Source organism: Falco rusticolus, chromosome 6, assembly GCF_015220075.1.
Source record: "Falco rusticolus isolate bFalRus1 chromosome 6, bFalRus1.pri, whole genome shotgun sequence".
NCBI classification, from domain to species: Eukaryota; Metazoa; Chordata; class Aves; order Falconiformes; family Falconidae; genus Falco; species Falco rusticolus.
Window position 1 is genome coordinate 68,953,713 of NC_051192.1, and position 21,771 is coordinate 68,975,483.

Genomic DNA, 21,771 nt, shown 5'->3' on the forward strand with positions numbered 1-21,771 from the left:
ATCATCTATGATTCCATAGCTTACACTGTGTGGCTGATAAGATACAGCCTGAGGTACCCATTTATATCATTGATGACTCTATTTGTCATAAACTGATGGAATTTTATACATTTGTATATGTACATGGACATCTAAGTATCAAAAAATATCAAACCTAATTGTCTGAAATATATGGCTAAATGTGATTTCACTCTCTGCAGGAACTGCTGATTGTAACAAACTGAAATATGTCTTCAGTAGCAGTGCCATTTTACCAGAGGAGGCACAAGCACTTTGATCAGTCCTATCGCAACATCCAGACAAGATATGTACTTGAGGAATATGCAGCAAGAAAGTAAGCGCCTTGTATTTTACATATGGAGCATAGAGAAGTTTCTATTTTGGGTAATCAGTTCTTAGAACCAAGATATTTAGCTTCCTCCTCTGTTCCCCAAAACTGTGATTTATTCAAAATGGTAGTTTTATCAATTCCTTCCATTGGGATGCTCGTCTATAGAGTGCCACCAGCATAGCTAGGCTTTCTAGCTACATTGCAATACAACCACACAGACATTTTACCTCAAGATCTGTCCTGTTTACTATTTCCAAATTGGAAATTCTTTTAGGCTTCAATTGAAACTCTGACTTAAAAAAATTTGTCATTAAACTTGTAAATCACAGAAACAATTTTTTACCCATTCTTCCATGTGACATGAGGATATCCTGTCTCCTGAAGCTGGCTATTCTTAATTATAGTTTTTGTCATTCAGTTTCCTTTTTAAAAATTAAATAAAGCTTTAACTCCTCTCATGTGAAATCTCAGAGTTTTAGCCGCAAGATACATGATCTTTTTATTTCGAAGCCTGGAGCTTTGAATCTTGGCTGATTAAGAATCCCTGTCCTCCCTCCTCAGTAAGTAAGATGCCTAGCTAGCTGTCTAGCTTGTCCAGCTTCCCTTATGAAAGACAAGAGTTTATGCAGAAGGTTTTGTGAAGTACAGAAAGGCAGGAATATTTAGAAATAGAAAATGTTGTAGGGATTTTGGGTGATTTGTCTATTACACAGGTTGGTACCCTCATGGTTCACTGAAGTGCTATCACAGCACTTGAATGACTGAAGACTGAGATAAGTATAAATTTAATAGAACTGAACGAAATAAAATGCCTAATAATCTCCAGTGACAGATGATGGGCATTAAGCCCTTGAAGGGCAAGTGAGAAGCAGCACCCTAGTGCAGTCAGGGAGGGATGCAAAGCAGGTTTCTCACTGAACAGTGCTTGGTCATGGTATTCAGCTCATTTAAAGTTGTTTCTTATACTTTTGAGTTCATGTTTTACCAGAATTGCCGGGTTATAACAATGTCTTTTATATTTGAAGGGCAGCTTCAAGACAGGCTGCTTATTATGAATCAACTGGCTTGGGAAAAACAACATGTAGACTCTGTGCCAGGAGGGCACGCACCTTGGCTCACGAAGCAATACAAGAATCGAGGAAAAGGTAAAGCTCTGTTTGTCCCATCTGACCTGTGTAGTGGCTCTGGTACCATTTAGTATCACTCTTTTGCCCGGTCTCTTTTCAGAGTTGAAAAGACTGGAGGCTTCTCTGTCACTGTTCTTCAGTAATCTATTTTGGCTGGAATACTAAATGACTGAGTGTCACTTTCAATCTCACATTTCAACCCAGCGTTGTTCCCCTAATCCCCACTCTGACCCTCGAAAACAGCTTTAAAACCAAAATAAATTAGAATCTGCCTGGGATCCAAAAGTCAATTTTTAACTGATTCACTTCACTATTCCTAAATTTCTGACTTGGATCAATTTAAACATTTTGAGTTCTTTCCTTAATATCAAGAGGACTCACTGTCACATCTCAGTTACAGCCTTGATATGAAGTCCTATAGTAAATGTGCTGACAGCAATATTCCTGTTAGTGATTTTGACTGTTTCTTCTCTGCCATGCTCTACAATGACTGCACCAAAGACACAGAGAATTTTTACTACAAGAATGAATTCTGCATTGTTTGTAGAAAATGTGTTGCGAAAATCATATACATTCCTATGGTTCTGGTACTTTGATTGTTTTTAAATGTATGTCCTAGAAACAGAATGTTCTAGGAATATCAAAATAATTTGTATACTCTGATTTATTTTTTTAAAAACTGTCTTAATTTTTATCAATATAAAAAAATACATGACAGAAAAAGGCTGGTATATAAAGTACATTGAAATGGTACAAAGAAATATTTTTAAAATACTATACAAATAATGTCTTGATCTACTGCTCACTGAAGCTTATGCAAGTCTTCTCATTTGCTTCACAGCATGCTGGGTTATGCTTTAAGAGTCTTACTGTATTCTACAATGACAGTCATGTTAGAAATGCCTGATGTTCAGCTCCCTCCCTTTGTTCTGGTGGCAAGGCAAAGACTAGTGTAGGTTGATTACTGAATCAGCATGAATGCAGAAGCACGAGCTAGCTCCTTCTGAAAATGTTTATGAGTAGGTTTTTTTTAGGTATTCTAAAAAATCTATGGAGTTAGATTGTCAGGGAACAACCCATACATTTCTCAAAATGTTGTCTTTTCCTGGTAATTTCTACAATACTTCCCGCTCACCCTTCTCCAAGGACAGCTTTTTGGCATGCAGTCATTCATCAGATCCTTGTGGACACCTTGGTCTGTATCTTTGAGGTGAGGTCAGCTGATACAGCCCATGGAGCTATCACAGCTGGGTGCTAGAGCCAAAGGAACACTGTAAGCAAGGCCCAACTGTTACCAGGGTGTGAGCAGTCACAGAACGTGCCTTCATTCCTCTTCCTTCTTGTGTCCATGGGAAGGAAAATTAGGGACCAGTAGGAAGCCAGGCAGGTTCTTGATCTTGATTACCAGAGGATTAAGATCGTGGGGTACCACATCTATGCGAGCATGCCCAGCTTTCAAGACCTGAAGCTATGGTACCATATATACAAGGGGAAAGAAAATGAAGGAAAATTCATATTCATTGCACATGCTCATTAGAATAGGCAGATAGGCTCTAAGAATAATTTCTAAACTTGATTTTAGATCTTGCTGATATGTTTACAGAGCCCTCAGTTGCCTAACGTGTATGAGTGACAATCTTAAAGCTTCATATTCGTTGCTTTTACCTGATATTTTTTCTTGTTGTACAGGACTCATGAACAAAAGTCTGATGCAAGTGAAGAGAAAAGGATCCGGTTTGCCAGTGAGTTGTCTGCTTTGGAAAAAGAGATTCACACAGCCAGACACCATGCTAGGGAACATCTGGATAGACTTGCTATACAAAGGATGGTACAGTGCTGAACTTTTTTGTGTTTATCCAAGCAGGATTGTAAGATATACTGAAATTTAGGCCCATGTTTCAAATACTAATAGAGGTTTAGCATCTTTTAATTGTGTGAATTTAAGATTAGATCTTCTACCCTATTTGAGTGTGGTGCTAGATGCTCCTTTTCTTTTCCTATATTTAATAGGTAGAAGAAAATATGGCTCTGGAAAGACACGCTCTTGAGGAAAGTATAAGTCGAGCTCCTGAAATTCTAGTGCGCCTGAGGTCTCACACTGTCTGGGAAAAGATGTCTGTGAGCCTTTGCTTCACTGTCCAGGGATTTCCCACCCCTGTTGTACAATGGTAAGAGACCGGCGTTTCCTAGCCCTCTAAAAATGTTGTTAAGCTTTTTTCATTTGGAAGTTATGGCATAACTGATAAGTGTCACATACATAATGGCTATGTTAAACCCCTTTATAATCCTCATAGATGTGCTGGATTGTAGCAGTTGATACTGCAGTGGAAGGAGTGGGAGGACAACTTACTGAATGGCCCTGTGCAGTAAAAGAAGCAAACCTGAGTATTTCAGAAAGCAGACTGCGGAAGGCATTCCAGTCTTTCTGGAAATTGAGTTCTCTGTTGAAGTGGCAAATGGCAAAACAGCTCACAGGCTTTTGCTAAGCCTGGGTGAAGTTGCACAGCATCATTGTTGCTACGGGCTGTATCCGTTTTCGGTTTGTGTCAGGCTCTATTGAGGTGGATATGAATGTAACATACCTAAACCGGCTCTCCTTTCCAGACAAGCGCTGTCCTATATATGTGAGAGCCCCAGGCTGGATTGTGAAGGTCTAACCTGAGGCACAATCTTGTGTTATTTCCCTTGTTTGTGCCAAAGTGCTTTACTGTGATCCAAGACAAAGTTTGCTTCCTGTGTGTCAGGGCTAGTGGACTGGAAAGTTCAAGTCACATGCCATCTTCTCTCTACTTCACTGCCTGCTCTTCTGGTTTGAGTGCACGTCTTCTCTTCCCACTTTCTTACTGCAATGATGGTCCCCCTTTGCCTTAATGGTCCAATGTGTATCTATCCATATCTACTGGAAAATGCTCTAAGCAGGTAGAGAAGATTTATATAGAGAGCTCAGATGATAGTAAATGATACCTGGATGTAAAAATCTACTAAATGAATGCACTGAATAGTACCTGATACTAATGAGTTCATTTTTTTCTTGATTGTCAGGTACAAAAATGAGGAATTGATTACCCCTGCAAGTGATCCAGTGAAGTACAGGATTGAAAGCAAATACGGAGTACATGTGTTGCATATAAACAGGTAGATTATTCTGGGGAATACAACAGTTTTTTATGTCAAATACAATTAAAAATTCACACAAAAACTGCAAGAGAGTTGTTAAATTCAGCACACTTCTCTGTTGGTAGTTACATTTAAGCCAGAGAATGGTCACTAAGTTGCTGAATATTAAATCCTGAAAATGAAAAGAAAAATCAGATATTTCTATTATTTAACTACAGCAGTCTACAAGAAAATAGAAAAGAAGAGGTAAGCAGCTGGAAGAATAGGTAAAAGCTGAAAGAATAACCAAAAGGAAGTTTCTTTTTAATTAGAATTATATCTTCTCAGCATTCAAAGTGGAAAATTGTCTGTGTATTTTATGGTCTTGCCATGATGAAGCTCTTTAAGGTAAGCAAAAATTAGGCTGGTCAGGGCAAGGCTGCTTAGTCTTCAGTATTTGTTTTATTTTATGTTAGGTTCTGTTTACTTTTTGATCTCCTTTTCTTTGTTCTGCAAAAGGTAGGGAAGTGTAATTTTTTTTTTTTTAAAAAAGGTTCTAATGGAATTAATTTTAATTTAATTAATTCTATTTTTCAAAATTATGTTAACCTTGTGGTACAAAAAATGCCTGGGTAGAACAGTTTCCCAAAGTAATCCCATGCTGTCCTAATCAATTGAAATATTGCATGCTACATGTGACTCAATACAAGCTTTTTTTAAAAAAAATAAAAACCCAAAGAAAAATGAGGGCATGACTGTGGTATTTAAAAAGAAAATTAATATCTAGAGCAGAGACACAAACCCCCCATTTTCATTTCTCCAGAACATGAGCATCAGCTGTGCTCAAACAGCTGGAATATTTGTGGCTAACGCTTAGCTGGCCAAACATTTCATCTTCTACCCTGTCTCCATCTGTCAGCAGTGGAAGCAGCCCTGAGCACAGCCTTGTGACATTAGTACAGAAAATAAGTGCATCATTCCTTCTGCTTTTGGGAAGGACTATTTGCCTTTGCCATTATGCAGCAATGTCCAGCACAACTGTTTACCTTTTCATAGCTCAGGGTGGGAGAAACATCTACAGAATATGGCAGCAAAAATCATGATGTTGGTGCTTTTTAAGGAGTAGCAGTACTCTGGAGTACTTCTAAGGTACTTGTAGTCTTCTACCCCCACATCATGGATAACTTGCTGACTGCTCTCTCTATCCTTGAGATGTCTCAACACAGCTGATTCTTCCCACCATCATTACCTCTGGAGTTAAGAGCAGCAGGTGAAAAGATAAAAACAGGTGGTCTTCTTGCAATCCTTGCCCTTGCAGCAGAGTAAATGGAAAATGCTCTCGTTTTTCTGGGTATGTCTGTGACAGTCAGGAGATGAAACTTCAGTGACTTCCTGCCAGTGAGTGACTGTGACTGTGTTTGTTTCCCTTGGTTAGTGTCCATGAGTGACTGCTTGGTGAGTCCACATGCCGGATATGTAGTACATAGGTTCCTTTTGTGACATTTTGGGAATAAGTGGCTTTTTGAAGAAATGAAAATCAGTGTCGATGCTGCTTTCTGAGCATCTGTAACCATCAGGCTGAAGGGTACTAATGGCTTATGGATATCCCCTTGGTGCTTTTTTTTCTTTTTCCTGTGCTGGTTATCTGTCATGTAGACACCATACACAATCAGCTTTGGGGGTGTTCATACCCAGCCGTATTTATTCAGACATACCACAGAGTAATCTATTGGTACCCACTCAGGTTCCCGCAACCACCCATCATCACCCACTGTTTACTGTTCCCAGACCTGTACGTTTTCATGCAGGCTCCCTCATGTTCAACCAAGCTGCCATCTTCAGAGACTGTTGCTCTGTGTCTCTTTCATTCTGTCTGGCCGTGTGGTCTTTTTGCCACCTAAAGATGCCTGGCTGCTCTCCTACAGGTTTCTCTTCTCCATTTAAAAGAATAGCGGGGAATTGTTATGATTTATTTACCATAGAGTTATACAGTTTATTCAATCAAAATTTCTAATCTTAGATTTATTTCTTTATTACTATTCTATTTTATTTCAAAACTTAACCATCAGCTGTATTTTCTGTCCCAAATGACAGAAAATCAACATACAGAAAGTGAAAGAACATTTTGATAGTGCATTACTAATATTAGGTGTTTCTCATATTGAAAACAATGGATGTATAGCTAGTGGTTAAAAAAAAAAGTATTATTAATGCTTTTATACAAACATGTATCAATTAACTCTGGATCTTCCATACCTACCTTTGTTCTTTGTGCACATATATTTGGAGTATTTTTTTGCACGGAGGGTGGGTGGATGGGGGGGTGTGGGGAAGTAGAGCTGTTGGGATTTTCTACCTATCCACTTCTGTGCTCTTCTCAGCTGTTCATACCAAAGTGCTGAGCTACATGCCATCTGATCCGCAGCCACTCAGAACGGCCCTGGAATTTCTTGGCTACCTTTCTAACGCTTCAGTGAAGCTCGGGGAGTGAACTTTTCCTTCTGATGCAAGTGTGATATTTATTCCTATGAGTATTCCTTGATCCCAGTGGAAAAATTCTTGAGGTGACCAGAATGTAACCGTGTCATCTTAAAGTAGTAACTGGACACAATTTCATCCCCCTGTTTGCTGTCTTCTAGGGCCCATAAGCCTATACAGTGACTGGATCATTTTCTCTTCTCTGTCTCATATTTTTATGATGTTCTGTGCTCAATTTACCACATTTTCTGCATGCATTCAGTGCTATCATTATCATATAGTGCTTCTTTCTTGCTTCTTTTAGGCTTCTTCAATTGGGAGCTTCAGCTCAAGGTCTCCCTTGAGCAGTAAGGAAAAGGGGATTGGAGTGTCATTATATTTTTTGCACGTAATTGGAGGAGAATAGATACGGCCAGCCTGCACTGGGGTAGTGATTCATTCCATCTTTCATCTCACTTTTAATAGGTGATTCAGAGTAGACTGTGAGGAATCCTCTGAGGGAAAGCTACCAGTAGTTGAAGGGATTGAGACATGTCTGAGAATGTGAGGGTTTGTTCAAAATGTATTTCTTTATCCCACCTAATTTAACTATGGGTAGGCATATAATACAAGATTTCTATATCAGATGTAGTCAAGATGAGGATGCCCTGTCGCTTTATAGCATATCTGCAAAATATTTTCTGTCTTAGTGTATATCTTAGTATTCTCGATTTCTTAGTTGCAGCTGCTACTTGTTTAACAACAGGCTTTGGTTTTTTGTTTGTGTTTTTACTGTGATGCCTCCTTAAATGAATCACTTAGCTTTATGCAACTGTGAATGGCTATATTACATTTTCTCATATGTCGGCTGAGGCACAGAGGGAACAGCAGTGTGCCTCTGGCTGGGGACATTCCTCCCCACCCCCCCCACCCCCCCCCCCCAGTGAGCAGGCAGGTGAGCTCTGATAGGGGCTGGATGGTAGAAGGATCAGGGAAGCAAGTTTGATTTTCCAGAGCACTGTCAGTGTGTGCAGATGTGGCTGCACAGTCTCACCTGTACAAGGCTCAAAGTTTGACAGTATTTTGTCTTTTGTTAAGGCCCTCTCCCTTGCTTGTTTCATTAAGTCATCCCTTAAGTGCTAGTAATTGCAGCAGAAAAGGTTTGTGGTTGCATCAACAAAAATGTGCGGCAGAGCCAGCAGAGTGCAGTGTAATACCTGCTGCCAGCAGGCAGAGCTAGCTCTCTCATCAGGCGCTGCACTCCTCAGCACCACCAGCATTGCTTTAAAAAAAAAAGCTTAAAACTTGAATGAGCCTCCTCTTCTAACTATTCTCATTTAACAAATGACACTGTGCAGTCACTACAGCGCTATTTTAGTTTGATTAGGCACAAAAAGCTTGAGATGATTTAATCTGGAGAGATAGTGAGGCCTGTCCTTTCTCCTGACATAGGTGGAAGCAGAGCGGAGCAGAGTCACTGCGGCAGAGGCAGTCCTCTGGCATAGAAGGCAGAGCCTTTGAGCTGTACAGGGTTGCTTGGGTGATAAACTGCAGCTCCCAGGGTTTTGCAGGTATGCAGTACCAGTGAGTATATAGGCAGCAGGCATGGTGTTGTGCTCTTTTTTCCTTGCTGAAATATAAACAACAGCACCCAAATGAAATGGTCTGTGATCTTCTGACCCATCAGTCACTGTCCCCTATAAGCCGCAATAGTTGTGAGCTTGAGGAAGTGGTCACCTCATAACAGAGGTCCCCTCGTCAGTAAAAACAAACCCCAGCCAAAGGAAAAGAATCACTCTGGTTCAGTCTGACTGAAGAACCAGAACATGAGATGGTAATACTGTAAAGTATTTTTACATTGTGATGTCATATAGCCATAACACTGAAAATTGTGTCATTTGGATTCAAAGGAGGCAATTTTAACTCTGTAATTTACTACATACTGCCTCCTGTTCTTGTCATGCACTGAATTGTGTTCCAATTCAGGCAAAAATGTTGTTTCAGCCTTAGCTCCTGTGTTTAAATCTACACCAGGCAGACAGATGAAAATATGCATTTTAAACAGATGTATCTACCTGGGGAATATTCCCCGCGCAAACATTAGTGCTTCAGAACCTCATGTGGATTCAGGGCAATTTAATTTTCACAGAAAGTATTAGTATCTTGGGACAGATACAGCTCTGCACTCACACTTCATGCTATCTAAATGTACTCCATGCATATTTCATCTGACCTTTGTAAAGGCTGGAAAACACATTCTCCATCATGATGCCAGACTAACTGTTGGAGAGACCACACCTTGCCTCCTGGGTACTTCAAATATCATTTCTAACTGGTTTTGACTCAATGCACTTTGCAGTGCAATTCAGGGAATCTAGGATTTTTAGCATACAGGGAAGTAGATAGTTTCCTAGATAATCCTCAGTCTGAGAGTTATCTTGGCATGAAAGGAGGGTCAGGACCTTATGTGACTTGCCGTGCTATCCAACTTTCTTCAGAGTGGGTCTTAAACAAATGTGCTGTGTAGCTCTTACATATTAACCCCATACACTTCCAATATCAGATTTGATGGCATTCTACTGAGTACTAGGCTATCTAAGATGGTTTGATTTCTCTCCTGGAAAGTCAGGTTAGAGATCATAGCAAGGAATTATAAAATGCTTCCAAAGCAGTGACCTCCAGAAAATGGATAGAGTTGTTACAGCTTCTTAAATAGCAGAAAGTGCTTGGCCTGCAGGATTGTTACATGTATGTTCATAATAACCGTAAGTATCTTGTTTCTCTTCATAAAACCAAAGGATATTGTAAGAGTGTGGTCAGTTATTTTGTCCGTAACTTGTTCTTTTATTCTTCCTGAAAAGAATAACTTTTGTCAAATAGTTGCTTTCAGACACTGAACTTCTTGAGCTAAAGAAACAACACTTTTGTGAATCTCCTGTCTGTTCTAAGACTTTTAGGATCATACTCTGTTTTCTCTACCTTGGAGACCATCACAAACAGGAAAATCTCATCAAATAATGTTTTTTGCTGTTCCTTATGAGACCAAAAATATGGGGAAGGGTAAGCACAGATATATACCCATTTGAAAAGTTAATCAGGTATCTGCCATTCGGCTTCTTCATTTTAGGGAGACAATTTTGCTGTTCTTGCACCTCTACATTTCTGATGCTTTGAGTGGTCTAGCACAGACTGGGGCCACGTGTTTGTTCAAATTACACATTTTATAGTTTCTGGATTATTTTTACACCACCTTGTGGTTAATGGTAAATCACTCTTTAGAGCCTAAATCCTATGTAATTCTTACAGAAATTTGTTCCTATTGACTATTTTATCTGTTGTTTTGCTGGAAAATGAAGCCAAAACTGACAGCAGATGATGACTACTTTAAAGTGATACTTAATCAGAGTTAACCTCAGTTAAGATATACTGATATTTTGTCCTTGTTGTCAACACTCTGTAACAATGAGCTGTTGAAGAACAGTTAAGTTGGATTTGACAGATGCAAAGCAGCCTGAAGTGATGCTTTGTTTATGCGAGGGAATGACCTAATACAGCATTGATGAGGTACTGTTCATGACTCAGTTGTGATATGGGTGCTCTATGCTGTCTAAATCATGTCCAGCCCAGGGACAGATCAGCACCTCATCAGCAAACACAACATGGTGTCCTCAGCCCCTGCCCTGACAAATGTAAGTGTGCACTGTTCTCCTGGAGGGTCTAGCTCACCCAGGAGAAACCTGCACATGTAGGTGGTAGGAAGACACTGTGCACCTCTGTAGGTCTTTGAGCAGGATGGTGAGTGGCATGGACTGTGGGCTGGAGAGCAGGAAGACTTTATAGGGCAAGTATCTAGAGGCAAGGCCTGCAGGGTATGCTATAGCATATACATGCTACCAGTGCCTAGGAATCGCACTCATTAACTCTGCCTGACATAATAAACTGAAGATGTGACCTTCTGGCATGGGTTAGACTAATCTTCTTGTCCTTCAGGACAGAGTTGCCAGGACATCCAGACTGTTTTCTGGAAATGGTCCCTTACTATCTCCTCGGCTGTGTCCAGGAATCCTTTTGGCGAGCTGGCACGCACCAAGGCATACCAAGGGCTGCTCTAACATATCAGCACTACCTGATCAAGATCCAGTTTCTGGGGACAAATAATCTAACACTGTTTAATTTACTAATATTTAATATATGTTATTAAATACACTATGTACTATTTACTGTATACTCTCTCTATATCTCCTTAAAGTAGGGATGTAGTACAGAGTGATGAGAACACCTCACAGTTCCAGTACAGTTAATTCTGCGATGCTCCTTCTTGTAAGAAATTTTTGAGATGCTTCATTTGTTGTTAGCCTTTTTCATTACAGCAAGACACTGTACTGGGCTGTGGTAAATGTATGAACTATGTACATCTCAGTATAGAGGCATTATAACATGACTTAGGAAAAAGGCCTGTACTGCAGTTTTACCTTGCTTTTGCCATTTTACCACCCAAGTGTTAAATAGTGTGAAGCTGGGATAGTAAAAAAAAATCTTCTTTTAAGAAGTTAGTGCAAAGATGTCAAGTCTGACAGCTTTCAAGCAAGTCCAAAATCAGTTACGCTTTATAACCCAAATATTAAATAATATTGAGGCTACTATTCTGATTATTTTAAATTGTTTTTCAGACTTACTTTGCTTGCCCAGACTGTAGTAGGGCACTCAAGGGCTTCATACCTAACTGCAGGCTTTTTAAGTGACCTAAACTTAGGACTTACCTCTCTGTATTTGATAATTAATTGTATGATAAACTTTGTATTTTACTGCTTTGTGAAATGTGTGGCTGAAGAGTTGCCTTCAGGAGGAGCTGTTGGTCCTGTATGTTTAGAGAGATAAATCTCAATTTAGTAGGGCTTTCATCAAGCGGTGTTTTAGACATCACAGTACAGATAGTATCATTTTTGTGATATGACACTGTCCAGACTATATGCAAGAGCTGAAAAATAGGTGTCTGATGTGCCTGTCACAGGTGCTATATACCCCCAAATTGGCATCCTTTTATGCAATTTACATCAAACACTTTTACATATTCTTTCTTCTCCCACACCTGGGATATATGATCTCTTAGAAAACAGGTGCAACCAGAATTTCATCCCTTTCATTTGGCAGTTGCCAAGAAGTTACAAATTTGCTCTTCTCAGAGGAAAGTAAGTGCATGTATGCAGAACATTGTATCTCATCACTGGAAATTTCTGAGTGGCCTCCATTAAATGCACTACTAAATAAATTGCACAGAAGCAGGATTTAATTGTGTGTGTTTCAGACAGCACTCTGGTTAGCTGATGGCTCAACCTAATAGAAGTTCCAAGAAATAAAAAAATCAACAATTTCATTTGACAGACATATTGTAGAATACTTGACTAATGGAAAAGTTCAGGAAAAAATATTGAATTGGACAAAATAAAAAGTTTTGTTCATTCAAAACTAAAACGCTTTATTACATATTATTTAGTATGTCTCTGAAAACAAAACAGAAGTAAAATCTGTAATACTTTTTTTTAAATTAGAATATTCATCCTGAAATGTAAAAATGAAATATTCTACCCTTTTTTTCCAAATTATTTCTTTATCTGGACTAAGTTCTTTCAGCAAAATTGAGGAAATCTCATTCTACCCAAATCTGCATTTAAAAAAAACTAGTCCAAAATATTTTTAACTTCTACTAGTCAGTAGTCAGTTACATTTATGTTTATAACTTAGCAAATAAGTTTATTTCAATTGTAAATTTGAGTAATTGCACCAAAAATATATATTTGCACATAGTTTAGTTTCCTTTAATTATATGTCAAGAGTTCTTCTCCTTACCTACTCCATTTTAAATAAGAAAATATTGGGACATCAAAGTTTGTACCTATGTCTTAACATCTGGCCTTACGTCTACTGATAGAAATTCCTCTTCAAGGAAGGATGTAGTAAGTGAGACAAGCTGGGTCCTATTTTACATGAAGTAACTATTTTTTGCTTTATTTTTCATTATATCTTCCTAGCATAATAAATATGTTTTCTCACTAAAATTATGTATCAAGCAAAACCATCTACGCCCATGAAAAATTTTGGTTATTTCCCCTGTTTTTGTATCATTTCCTCTGGACTGCCTAAGGAGATAAGAGAGGCAAAAAATGCCTGTATCTGCCTGCTGGGAATACCTATAGAAGAAGGAATTTATGCAAGCATCACATGTACTTTTCTTCCATGTCTCTTTCTTAAAATATGTGGCAGCAGGGCAAGATGGATCAAGGAAGAAGGTTACATTCAGAAATGGAATAGCCAGATTGGCATCCTCCAGCTATCTCCTTTGATCATTCTCTAAAGGTCGTTTCCAGTTTGTTTCAAATTAAAGCAGCCTATACACTAAACCGTGGCAAAACTGCAGTAAAAAACAGTACCAGCTTTCTAATTGTCTTTCAACATCTTGCACTGTGTGACAGCAGCAAAAATCTTTATACACGTTCTTGGGGTTGACATATTTTGGTTTGTAATATCAATCATTAAGAGAATTTGTATTTGCATAAAGAGACATCTGTTTTCCTCCTTCCCCTTTTCAGAGCTGATTTTGATGATTCTGCTACCTATTCAGCAGTTGCAACAAATGTCCATGGGCAGGCATCAACTAATTGTGCTGTGATTGTGCGAAGTAAGTCCTATTTCATGATTAAACCACAGAACAAATATAATACACATGTCATTGAATGTTTATTTTTTGTTTATTTATAGGGTTCAGAGACAATGAACAGCCTCACCCAGCTGGGATAATGCCCTTCCACTGTAAGCATTTTTTTCTTTTTGCTTAGATAGTTTATGTACTCTTACCAGAGTAATGCTTTACAGATGAGAAAATTTGATACAGCTTGCTACTTCTGGCTTTGCCTTCTAAGCATTCAGTTACAATAGGAGCTGTCCAGATGCTTTTGCTTTCCCAGTTGCATTTCTAGATCAGCATACAGTATACAGAGAGCTACAACTCCTGTTCAGATTGGACAGTAATTTGTTTGTGTCAAGTACAATTTACTTATACTCAAGAATATTTTCATCTTCTCATGCATAGTGCCCTTGTCATATGATGTCTGCTTTACTCACATTGATGTCCAGTTTCTGGAAAAGTTTGGAGTCACCTTTGGAACTGAAGGTGAAACACTGACCCTGAAGTGTTCTATGCTGATCACCCCAGACCTGAAAAGACTACGACCTCGTGCTGAGTGGTATAGAGATGGTAAGTTAGTGCATTGAATAGAAGCTATCTGGAAAATGCTGGAGGAAACACTGAGGACACAGATCAGGCTTAGAACATGACATTCTCAGAATTAAATTTGAAATAGAGAAAACAAATATCTCTAGTTAGAATTTATAAGCCTGCATTCCCTTTCAATTAAGTGATGTGGTCATCCTTTCCTTGGGCACCCATTTACAGCAACAGGAGGTAATCTCATGCTATCTAATAACACAGTAGTCAGAACATGTACTGACTAGGTGGAGATCCAAACTCACTTCCTAAATTTGACCACGTTTATAAGTGAATGCTGTTACCACTATGTGGAAGGGTATTCACAGAGCAGTAAATTAAAGTCTGAAGCACTGAGGTGTGGGCATAGGCCTCCACTTCCATCTTGCTACAGTATTTATTGCAAATTTTATATTAAAATCAATTTAAGGTATAGTTCAAAAATACTTACAAGAACCAGGCCTGAAAGACACGCTTTTACTCTGTTGTTAGTGCCATGTTAGTAGTTGCTTTCCTTGCCTCTTCTGTCGGTGAAAAACTATGCTATGCCAAGTGAAGCAGTCTTAACAGAAAGTACTAAAAATAACATCACTGAAGTATATTATATGCTGTGGTGGATGGTACACAAACCCTGCATGAGTAATGTTTGTTCACCACACCAAAAAAAAGTCTTGAAACATAAAAATAACTACTTAAAGTTTAACAGTTAGCAGGCTATTGTAGATATCTATCTCACCACTTTTTACCAGCCACAGTCTCTGTGTGGGTTTCTGAAGTAAATATTCTGCCTGAGGATTTAAGGAAAGCCTTGGTTATTTGTGAATGGTGAGACCTTTCCCCAAAGGGACCGCATTTGAGAATGGAGGGCTCCCAAGACTGATCAGACTGGTCCCAGGCAAGCTGGCAGAAATTTCCATAGCTGACAAAACGTGGTGCATAAACTAAGAAGTGGCAGTAAGCTTAATAAGATGGTCAAGAAAATTTAGGACTAGGAAAATCAGAAAAAGAATGCTTTTATTGCTGCTTGTTATGCCTTTTGTTTCATGTACATTATTGTTTTAGTCAGATTTGCATCCAATCCTTCAGGGAACAGACTACTACTTACTGTTTCATTCCTATTGCTCTATCACTGTGGATACTTCATTGTAATGGAACTACTATATGTTACTAAACCAAAAAAATATGAAATAATAGAAATGGGTTTTGTGTTTGGTGAATTATCTAAAATCTAAGGCTCATCCATGAACCCAGTTACTGTTTCCACTGAAGTGTACAGGGATTTGTAACCACTATAAATAATTGCTCACCTCACCATTGAGTTTACCCATCAGTTTCAATGGAACCTTTACTTTGTCTCCTGCTAGGCCCAGTTTCTCAAGGTGCTAAACCTCTGGAATTTGGGGTTTGGAGCTGCAGCTATGACAAGCTGCTAATTTTCAAGGGATGCCCTGTATTTTTCCACTTTTCCTCCAACATGAATTTTTTTGCACATAGGTGAACAAACAGTTAAGGCCCTTTCAGTTTAACCCTTTATAATGCCAAGATAATTCCCTCTTGTATGTAACAATAATATGCTCTCTGTTTTCCCTTTTATTTGACTCAAGTTTACCTTCGCTGTGAAAACCTGAGATGAGAACTTGGTCTCTTTGAAACCAGTCGGTTTTTGCTATTGAGTCACATAGGCTTTCATCCCATTATTCTACTTACGTTACAGGAAAATAATATGATACAAACAAGCTTAGATTTGTCCTTCATTGCACATACAATATTTCCAAGAGATGTACAGATGCATCAACTGGCAGAACTTGTTCCCAGACTCAGCAGGAATTTATGCACTATGAACCTCTGCTATGTACTACAGTTCTCTGTGTTGAGGTCTTGAGAACTGGAGGCAATGCATAAATGTAAACAATGAGAAGGTTAATATTTTTTTCAACATAATGCTTTTTAGACATTCTGGGGTTTTTTTGAGAGGTAATATTTAATTCTACTCTTGCACTAAGACAAACTGGGGTTTTCCTAATTTTTTTCAGTTTGTGTAAATCAAATAATAACTAAATCCCTGAGAGGGATATGTATGATTTACTTCTAATAGTTATTCACAAGAGAAATATGTGTTTTTCCAGCATTAATAAGCCTCACACGAGTGAACCTTACTGGGGATGATGTCTATGAGACTCCTAGGGGTATATAGTCAACTGAATCAAATCCTCTACAGTGGTTTGGGATTTGACAAACATGAATAAGAGTCTTTAGTTCATGGCCCACTCAGAACAATTTAAGATGCTGAAAGAACTAAATCAAAATAATCCTTCAGGAATGTATAACTAATCTGGATATGAGTTCAGCTGGTAACAGGAGCTTTCTGTTATTGATCTCTAATAGAATATATACATTATAAAGCTGTATGCTCCAGCATTCTGCAGACATTTATACTGTAATCTAGAATAAAATAATTGAATTCAGAGGGAAAAATCATGGAATGCAGAATTTAGCTGAAACTTCAGCAGACCAGAATACATGATGAAAAGAAGCTTCAGGATTTAGCAGTTCCCCACTCTTTATATAAATTTTCAGCAATGTTTTAGGAAAATGATGTCATGTACTGAGAACAGCATGCAAGGCTTCAGTCACACTGCCTCCAAGGGTTAGTGTCCTGCAGGTTCATTCTTTGGTAAGTTCTGGGAGAAGTGACAGAGCACAACATGTGAATACACTGGGAATTTGAGTGCAGTAGTGAGACCCTGTAATTGTAATATTGTTGTGATGGCAAGTGCATGAACACCTGCTCTATCAGAACTTCTGAATATGTTTGCGGCCTGCAAAATTTACTCTTTTTCTTGGCTTGTCTAGAAAGTCATCCATCCAGACTGCATTAAAAAAGAGAGCTCCTACTTTCTTAGGGGATCTGGTGGGTCTTTGACTTTGTGTGAAAGAGAGAAGTTTTCTGCTTTTACAATACATGACTGCCTCCATAGTTTCTGGTCTCAGGTACATATAAAGGGTGGAAATGGGTGATTTTGGCCTTACTGGACAACAGACTTGCCTATTGTTTCTATATATTAGAACTAGAGAGTCTACAATTCCACTCAAGCTTGGAGTCTAAATAAGTTATCTGCTTTTCAGAGCTGCTGTTCATTCAACTTCATTTTCTCTTCAGGATTTTCCACAGAACTCATGCTTTGGTTAAAGTTTCTAGGTGTAGACATTTTCTGTTTCATTTAAAATACTTCATGTCTCTCTACACAAAGTCTCAGTACCATTGTGACATGCAGGACAGAAAGGGGACATGCAGATTTTCTAGGTAAGGATCTCATGGGAAGGAATGTGACTGAATTTACTTTGTACTTATCTCAGAAAACAACTGTATGCTTACGTGATTATGTAATTTACTGCTGTAAGTTTTAATAGTGTATATCTTCAAGATGCTTTATTATCTGGATATGTTTTTATACCTTCTTATGCAATTCAACTGGTAGGTGGGAAAACTGCTTTGCGATTGAGTGTCTGCACTAAAGTGTATTTAAACAACAGAATAATAAACGTTTATAGATATCCAGCTCCTTTAAATACAGTTCTGCTGCATTGATTACAATAAATTAGTATGCAATAGGTCTTAGGGAGTTAAAAATAAAAAATAATACAATCCATTATTAAAAAGGGTGATATGAGAAAGTCCCTTGGCTAGCATAAAATATCCTGCTCATTCTTTTGCTCTGGTTTCACTAAGCAATCAGATTAATTTGCATTAATCATGGGCCACCACCTCTCACCTGTGAGAGATTCAAATTTAATTTTGTTCACTGCTCAACAGGCATGCCTTGAAGATTTAAATTTGGTGTATATTTATAGCAGTCTTCAGATTAAACTGAAATCTGGTCTTTAAACTTGAAGGAAGAAATTGAGTAATCTGACATTTGACTTGAACAGGTACCAAAACTCTTTAAAAATGAAACAAAGCTCTACCTTGTATTCATTACAGAGTATGGCTAGTTTTCATGTCACTGTTTCAAAGTGTGGATAATATTTTTCTCTGTCAGTGTATTAAAAGTTATAGTAATGAAAATTCTGTTGGCACTGCATAGGGTAGCCTGAGACCTCATATTCTACAGAATTCACTGATCAAGTAAGTTTAGAGAGATGCAGCTTACTTTCTGTAGAGTTTTCAGAGCATCAAAGCACCATCGCTCTGAATAAAGCTAGTGTAAAGGTTAGTTTGTGCTTCTCATTAGCACAGAGCTGCACCAGGACATAGGCTGTTCTGGCCAGCTCAGTAATGTGTCTGATGGGTCTTCTCTTCCAGATGTGCTGATAAAGGACTCCAAGTGGACAAAGCTGTATTTTGGAGAAGGCCAGGCAGCTCTTTCCTTTACACATCTGAACAAAGATGATGAAGGTTTATACACCCTGCGCATGGTTACAAAAGGTGGAGTGAGTGAATACAGTGCATACCTGTTTGTCAGAGGTAAACTTTTCATCTGTTTCTTGAGGAGGATTTTAAAAGAGTAGTAGAAAGATTAGTTTTATTAAACAATCCCATGTAATGATTGAAGTACAAAATAAGTCCAGCATCATTTCATAGTAATTTGATTTATATAGTAGTCTGTGCTAGAAAAAATAGTCACCCTACATGAATGGGGAACTTCAAGAGAGACATGCTCCTGAGGACATTTTCTTTCCTGAAGAAGCAGAGAAATCATTCTTGTGAAGAAACAGCTTGTTCCTTTCTTTGCCATCTCCTTTCCTGGTAGGAAATACACATCTTTGCATACTACTAGTCCTCACTGTGATGGTTTTAGTTCTAGAGATTGCCAGCTGGGAATAAGCCTTGCTGCACATTTTCGTGTCCTGTGCCTGGCCTTAGGAATAGACACAGGAGAAAGCAAAAGAAATATCCCCACCACTGTACCAGTCACAGTCACCTCATTAATTAGAGAAAAGAAGCAAAGTAAGAAATTGGCTCACTGAAGAAATAAAGTGTTCACAAGGGACATAGGTAAAAGGAGGTAAATGTATTAAAATAGAATAAAGGTCAGAATTTTCCCTCACATTTGCATGCAAAACTCCCAGTGATGTGAGAATGAGCTTCCACATGCACTTCTGAGCAGAACTTAGTTTTTACTTTTTTGTTTTTTTCGTTAGAAGGTGAAAATATTTCTGGCTGAGCAGTTCTTTCACTCTCTTAATACACTGGACAACATCCTTGATGATGGCAAACTGGAGCAGCCCCACTGAAGCCATTGGAGCTATATTAATTTTAAACCTTGTGCTTGGAAACGTATTGAAACCTATGTGTCTTGCAGAAGTGTCATCCAGACAGTTTGTGTGGGGTGGAGAAACATTAATGTTTTTACAGAGGGTTGAGTTCCATCTTCCTCACAGGACTGGTGCAAGGGCTTAATCAGCTTTGCAATATGTCTTGAACAGGCCACTCTCCCACCCTGATCTCATTGGAAACAATTTACTAAAGCTTTCTATTTGACAATTAACTTGTAAGAAAGAAAGTACCCATTAATATATAATAATTTTCCTAAAAGTTTTTGTTGTGTTGGTGGGCCAATTTTAGGTACCTCTATTGTCCATTTTATACTATATCTGGTCCCTTTGCATGCACAGGGCCCTGGACTTGAGCTATGTCCTCTGGAGTTTCTAGTGTCTTCTATTGGCCTTCCTCTTGCCTTTTTTCATGTAGGCTGTGATATGACACTAAGCGCCAGCCATTTCACAACTGATTAGATTCTATAAATTTAGACTCTGTACAGGGTGTTTTTCTGTTATAGAAATGTTTCTTTGAAATAAGAGAACTTTACCTGTCAGGAGACTTCGTTAGGAGTTGTGGGTCCACATCAGTCAACATCTCTCAAAATGAAGCCATAAAAGAGTATCTTAATGGTAAAACATTGCTTACTTATGCCTGTTGGTACTGTAAGACTTTAAATGAAAAGTAGCCTTAGAAATGTACTAGGAGTTTGCAAATCTTTTATTCCTTAAGAGATTTATTTTCCTCAGCTACATGTTCTTTACTGAGTACCTTGGTCTGATCATTGAGCCACTGTTTTCAGTGGGAAAGAGCATCAAAAACAGATAGGGTAGTTCATCTTTTAATTCTCATGGGAAGTAATAGGTGTTTGATGCTTAAATTGTTTTTCTGTCCTCAAAAATATTCCTGATCATTTTTAACTATGTGGACATATAGGCATTTTGGGCCTGATTCATTAACACAGTGAATTAGTGTGTAATGAAATCTTTGGGCTCCCATTCATATAAACAAATAGCACAGTGAACTGGAAATCTTCCTTTTTGTCTTTGTGATAGATTTCAGAAGAATCAGGGTCAAAACTGATTTATTTTTATTTGTGGTCCAGATGCTGATGCATTGATTGCGGGAGCACCAGGGGCACCGATGGACGTTAAATGCCATGATGCTAACAGAGACTATGTTATTGTTACCTGGAAACCACCAAACACAACCAGCGAGAGCCCAGTCATTGGATATTTTGTTGATAAGTATGTAAACACTGGGATTTATTTCGTTCATTGCCAAAAACATGTATATAATGAAGGAAAAATAATACCATTATGTCCTTCAATAGGGTTCTTTAGATACATATTTACAGACCCTTGGCACTGGTAATCAGTTGCCTGCTGTGTTAAATTGCTAGATTGTTCCCTGGCAAACTTTTAGCCCAGATGATCTAGTACCTTCCCAGGCAATTCTGGGCACAGTCTTGGAGTTAGCAAGGGCTGGGGGCCATTCCCAGTAATCATTTGCAGGCAGCTACATTTCATCAGACACTAAAAACATTCAATAATATGGAAGTGGCCAAATAAGAGAATAAGCCCTGGCAATATTTAATTTACAGAAGCCAGAATCCATGGGCATCCTGAATTAGATTTAGCCTCTTTAATCTGTATACTGCAAAAGCTGAAATCTAGGATTTATTACACTATCTTTTTATTTCTGCCTTAACTGTGGTACACCAGGAGCTCAAGGCATGGGCTCCCGGGAGCTGGTAGTTTAAATCAGAATGGCAGTCCTCCCTCCTTCAGCATGCTTTGCACTTTGCTGGGGTTTCAGCTCAGTGCAGGCAGCCAGAGAACAGGGGATCCAAGCTTTGTTTTGCAAGCCTCTTTCCATGAAGCAGATGCTTCCCCCTTGTAGCCAGAGCAGAACATCTGATGCTTAGTGTCTGAAACTGCCAGTCAGCAAAAACATTACTGAAATGATTTCATAATGTATGCTACTCTAGACTTACAAGCCACGTTTGTAGCTCATTGCTACTTGCTACCCTGTAATTTGGTCTAGTTATGTGACAACTGCCTGAGAACTGCTGGAAAATGTTGACTTATGAATGGCAGCCAGTATGAGGAAATTAACTTAAGCCCTGGGGACTCTACCACTTATATCCAATTTGTGCAGTGCATAGGTCATGGGAGTATTTCTCCTGTTTTCTGTATAATCTAGTCAGCTGTGCCTTTTGACATTTTGCTTGGATTAC

General features: G+C 38.6%; 1 protein-coding gene across 1 annotated transcript in view; it reads left to right on the plus strand.

Moving 5' to 3' along the window:
- The first annotated feature begins 227 nt into the window (after nucleotides 1-227).
- MYOM2 (myomesin 2) overlaps nucleotides 228-21,771 on the plus strand; it is a 76,924-nt gene continuing 55,380 nt past the window's right edge. The window contains exons 1-10 of the mRNA XM_037392963.1: nucleotides 228-334; nucleotides 1,357-1,476; nucleotides 3,148-3,286; nucleotides 3,469-3,626; nucleotides 4,501-4,593; nucleotides 13,599-13,687; nucleotides 13,768-13,818; nucleotides 14,099-14,263; nucleotides 18,576-18,737; nucleotides 20,638-20,779. Coding sequence (XP_037248860.1) covers nucleotides 228-334; nucleotides 1,357-1,476; nucleotides 3,148-3,286; nucleotides 3,469-3,626; nucleotides 4,501-4,593; nucleotides 13,599-13,687; nucleotides 13,768-13,818; nucleotides 14,099-14,263; nucleotides 18,576-18,737; nucleotides 20,638-20,779 — 1,226 coding nt within the window. The remainder of the gene's footprint in view (nucleotides 335-1,356; nucleotides 1,477-3,147; nucleotides 3,287-3,468; nucleotides 3,627-4,500; nucleotides 4,594-13,598; nucleotides 13,688-13,767; nucleotides 13,819-14,098; nucleotides 14,264-18,575; nucleotides 18,738-20,637; nucleotides 20,780-21,771) is intronic.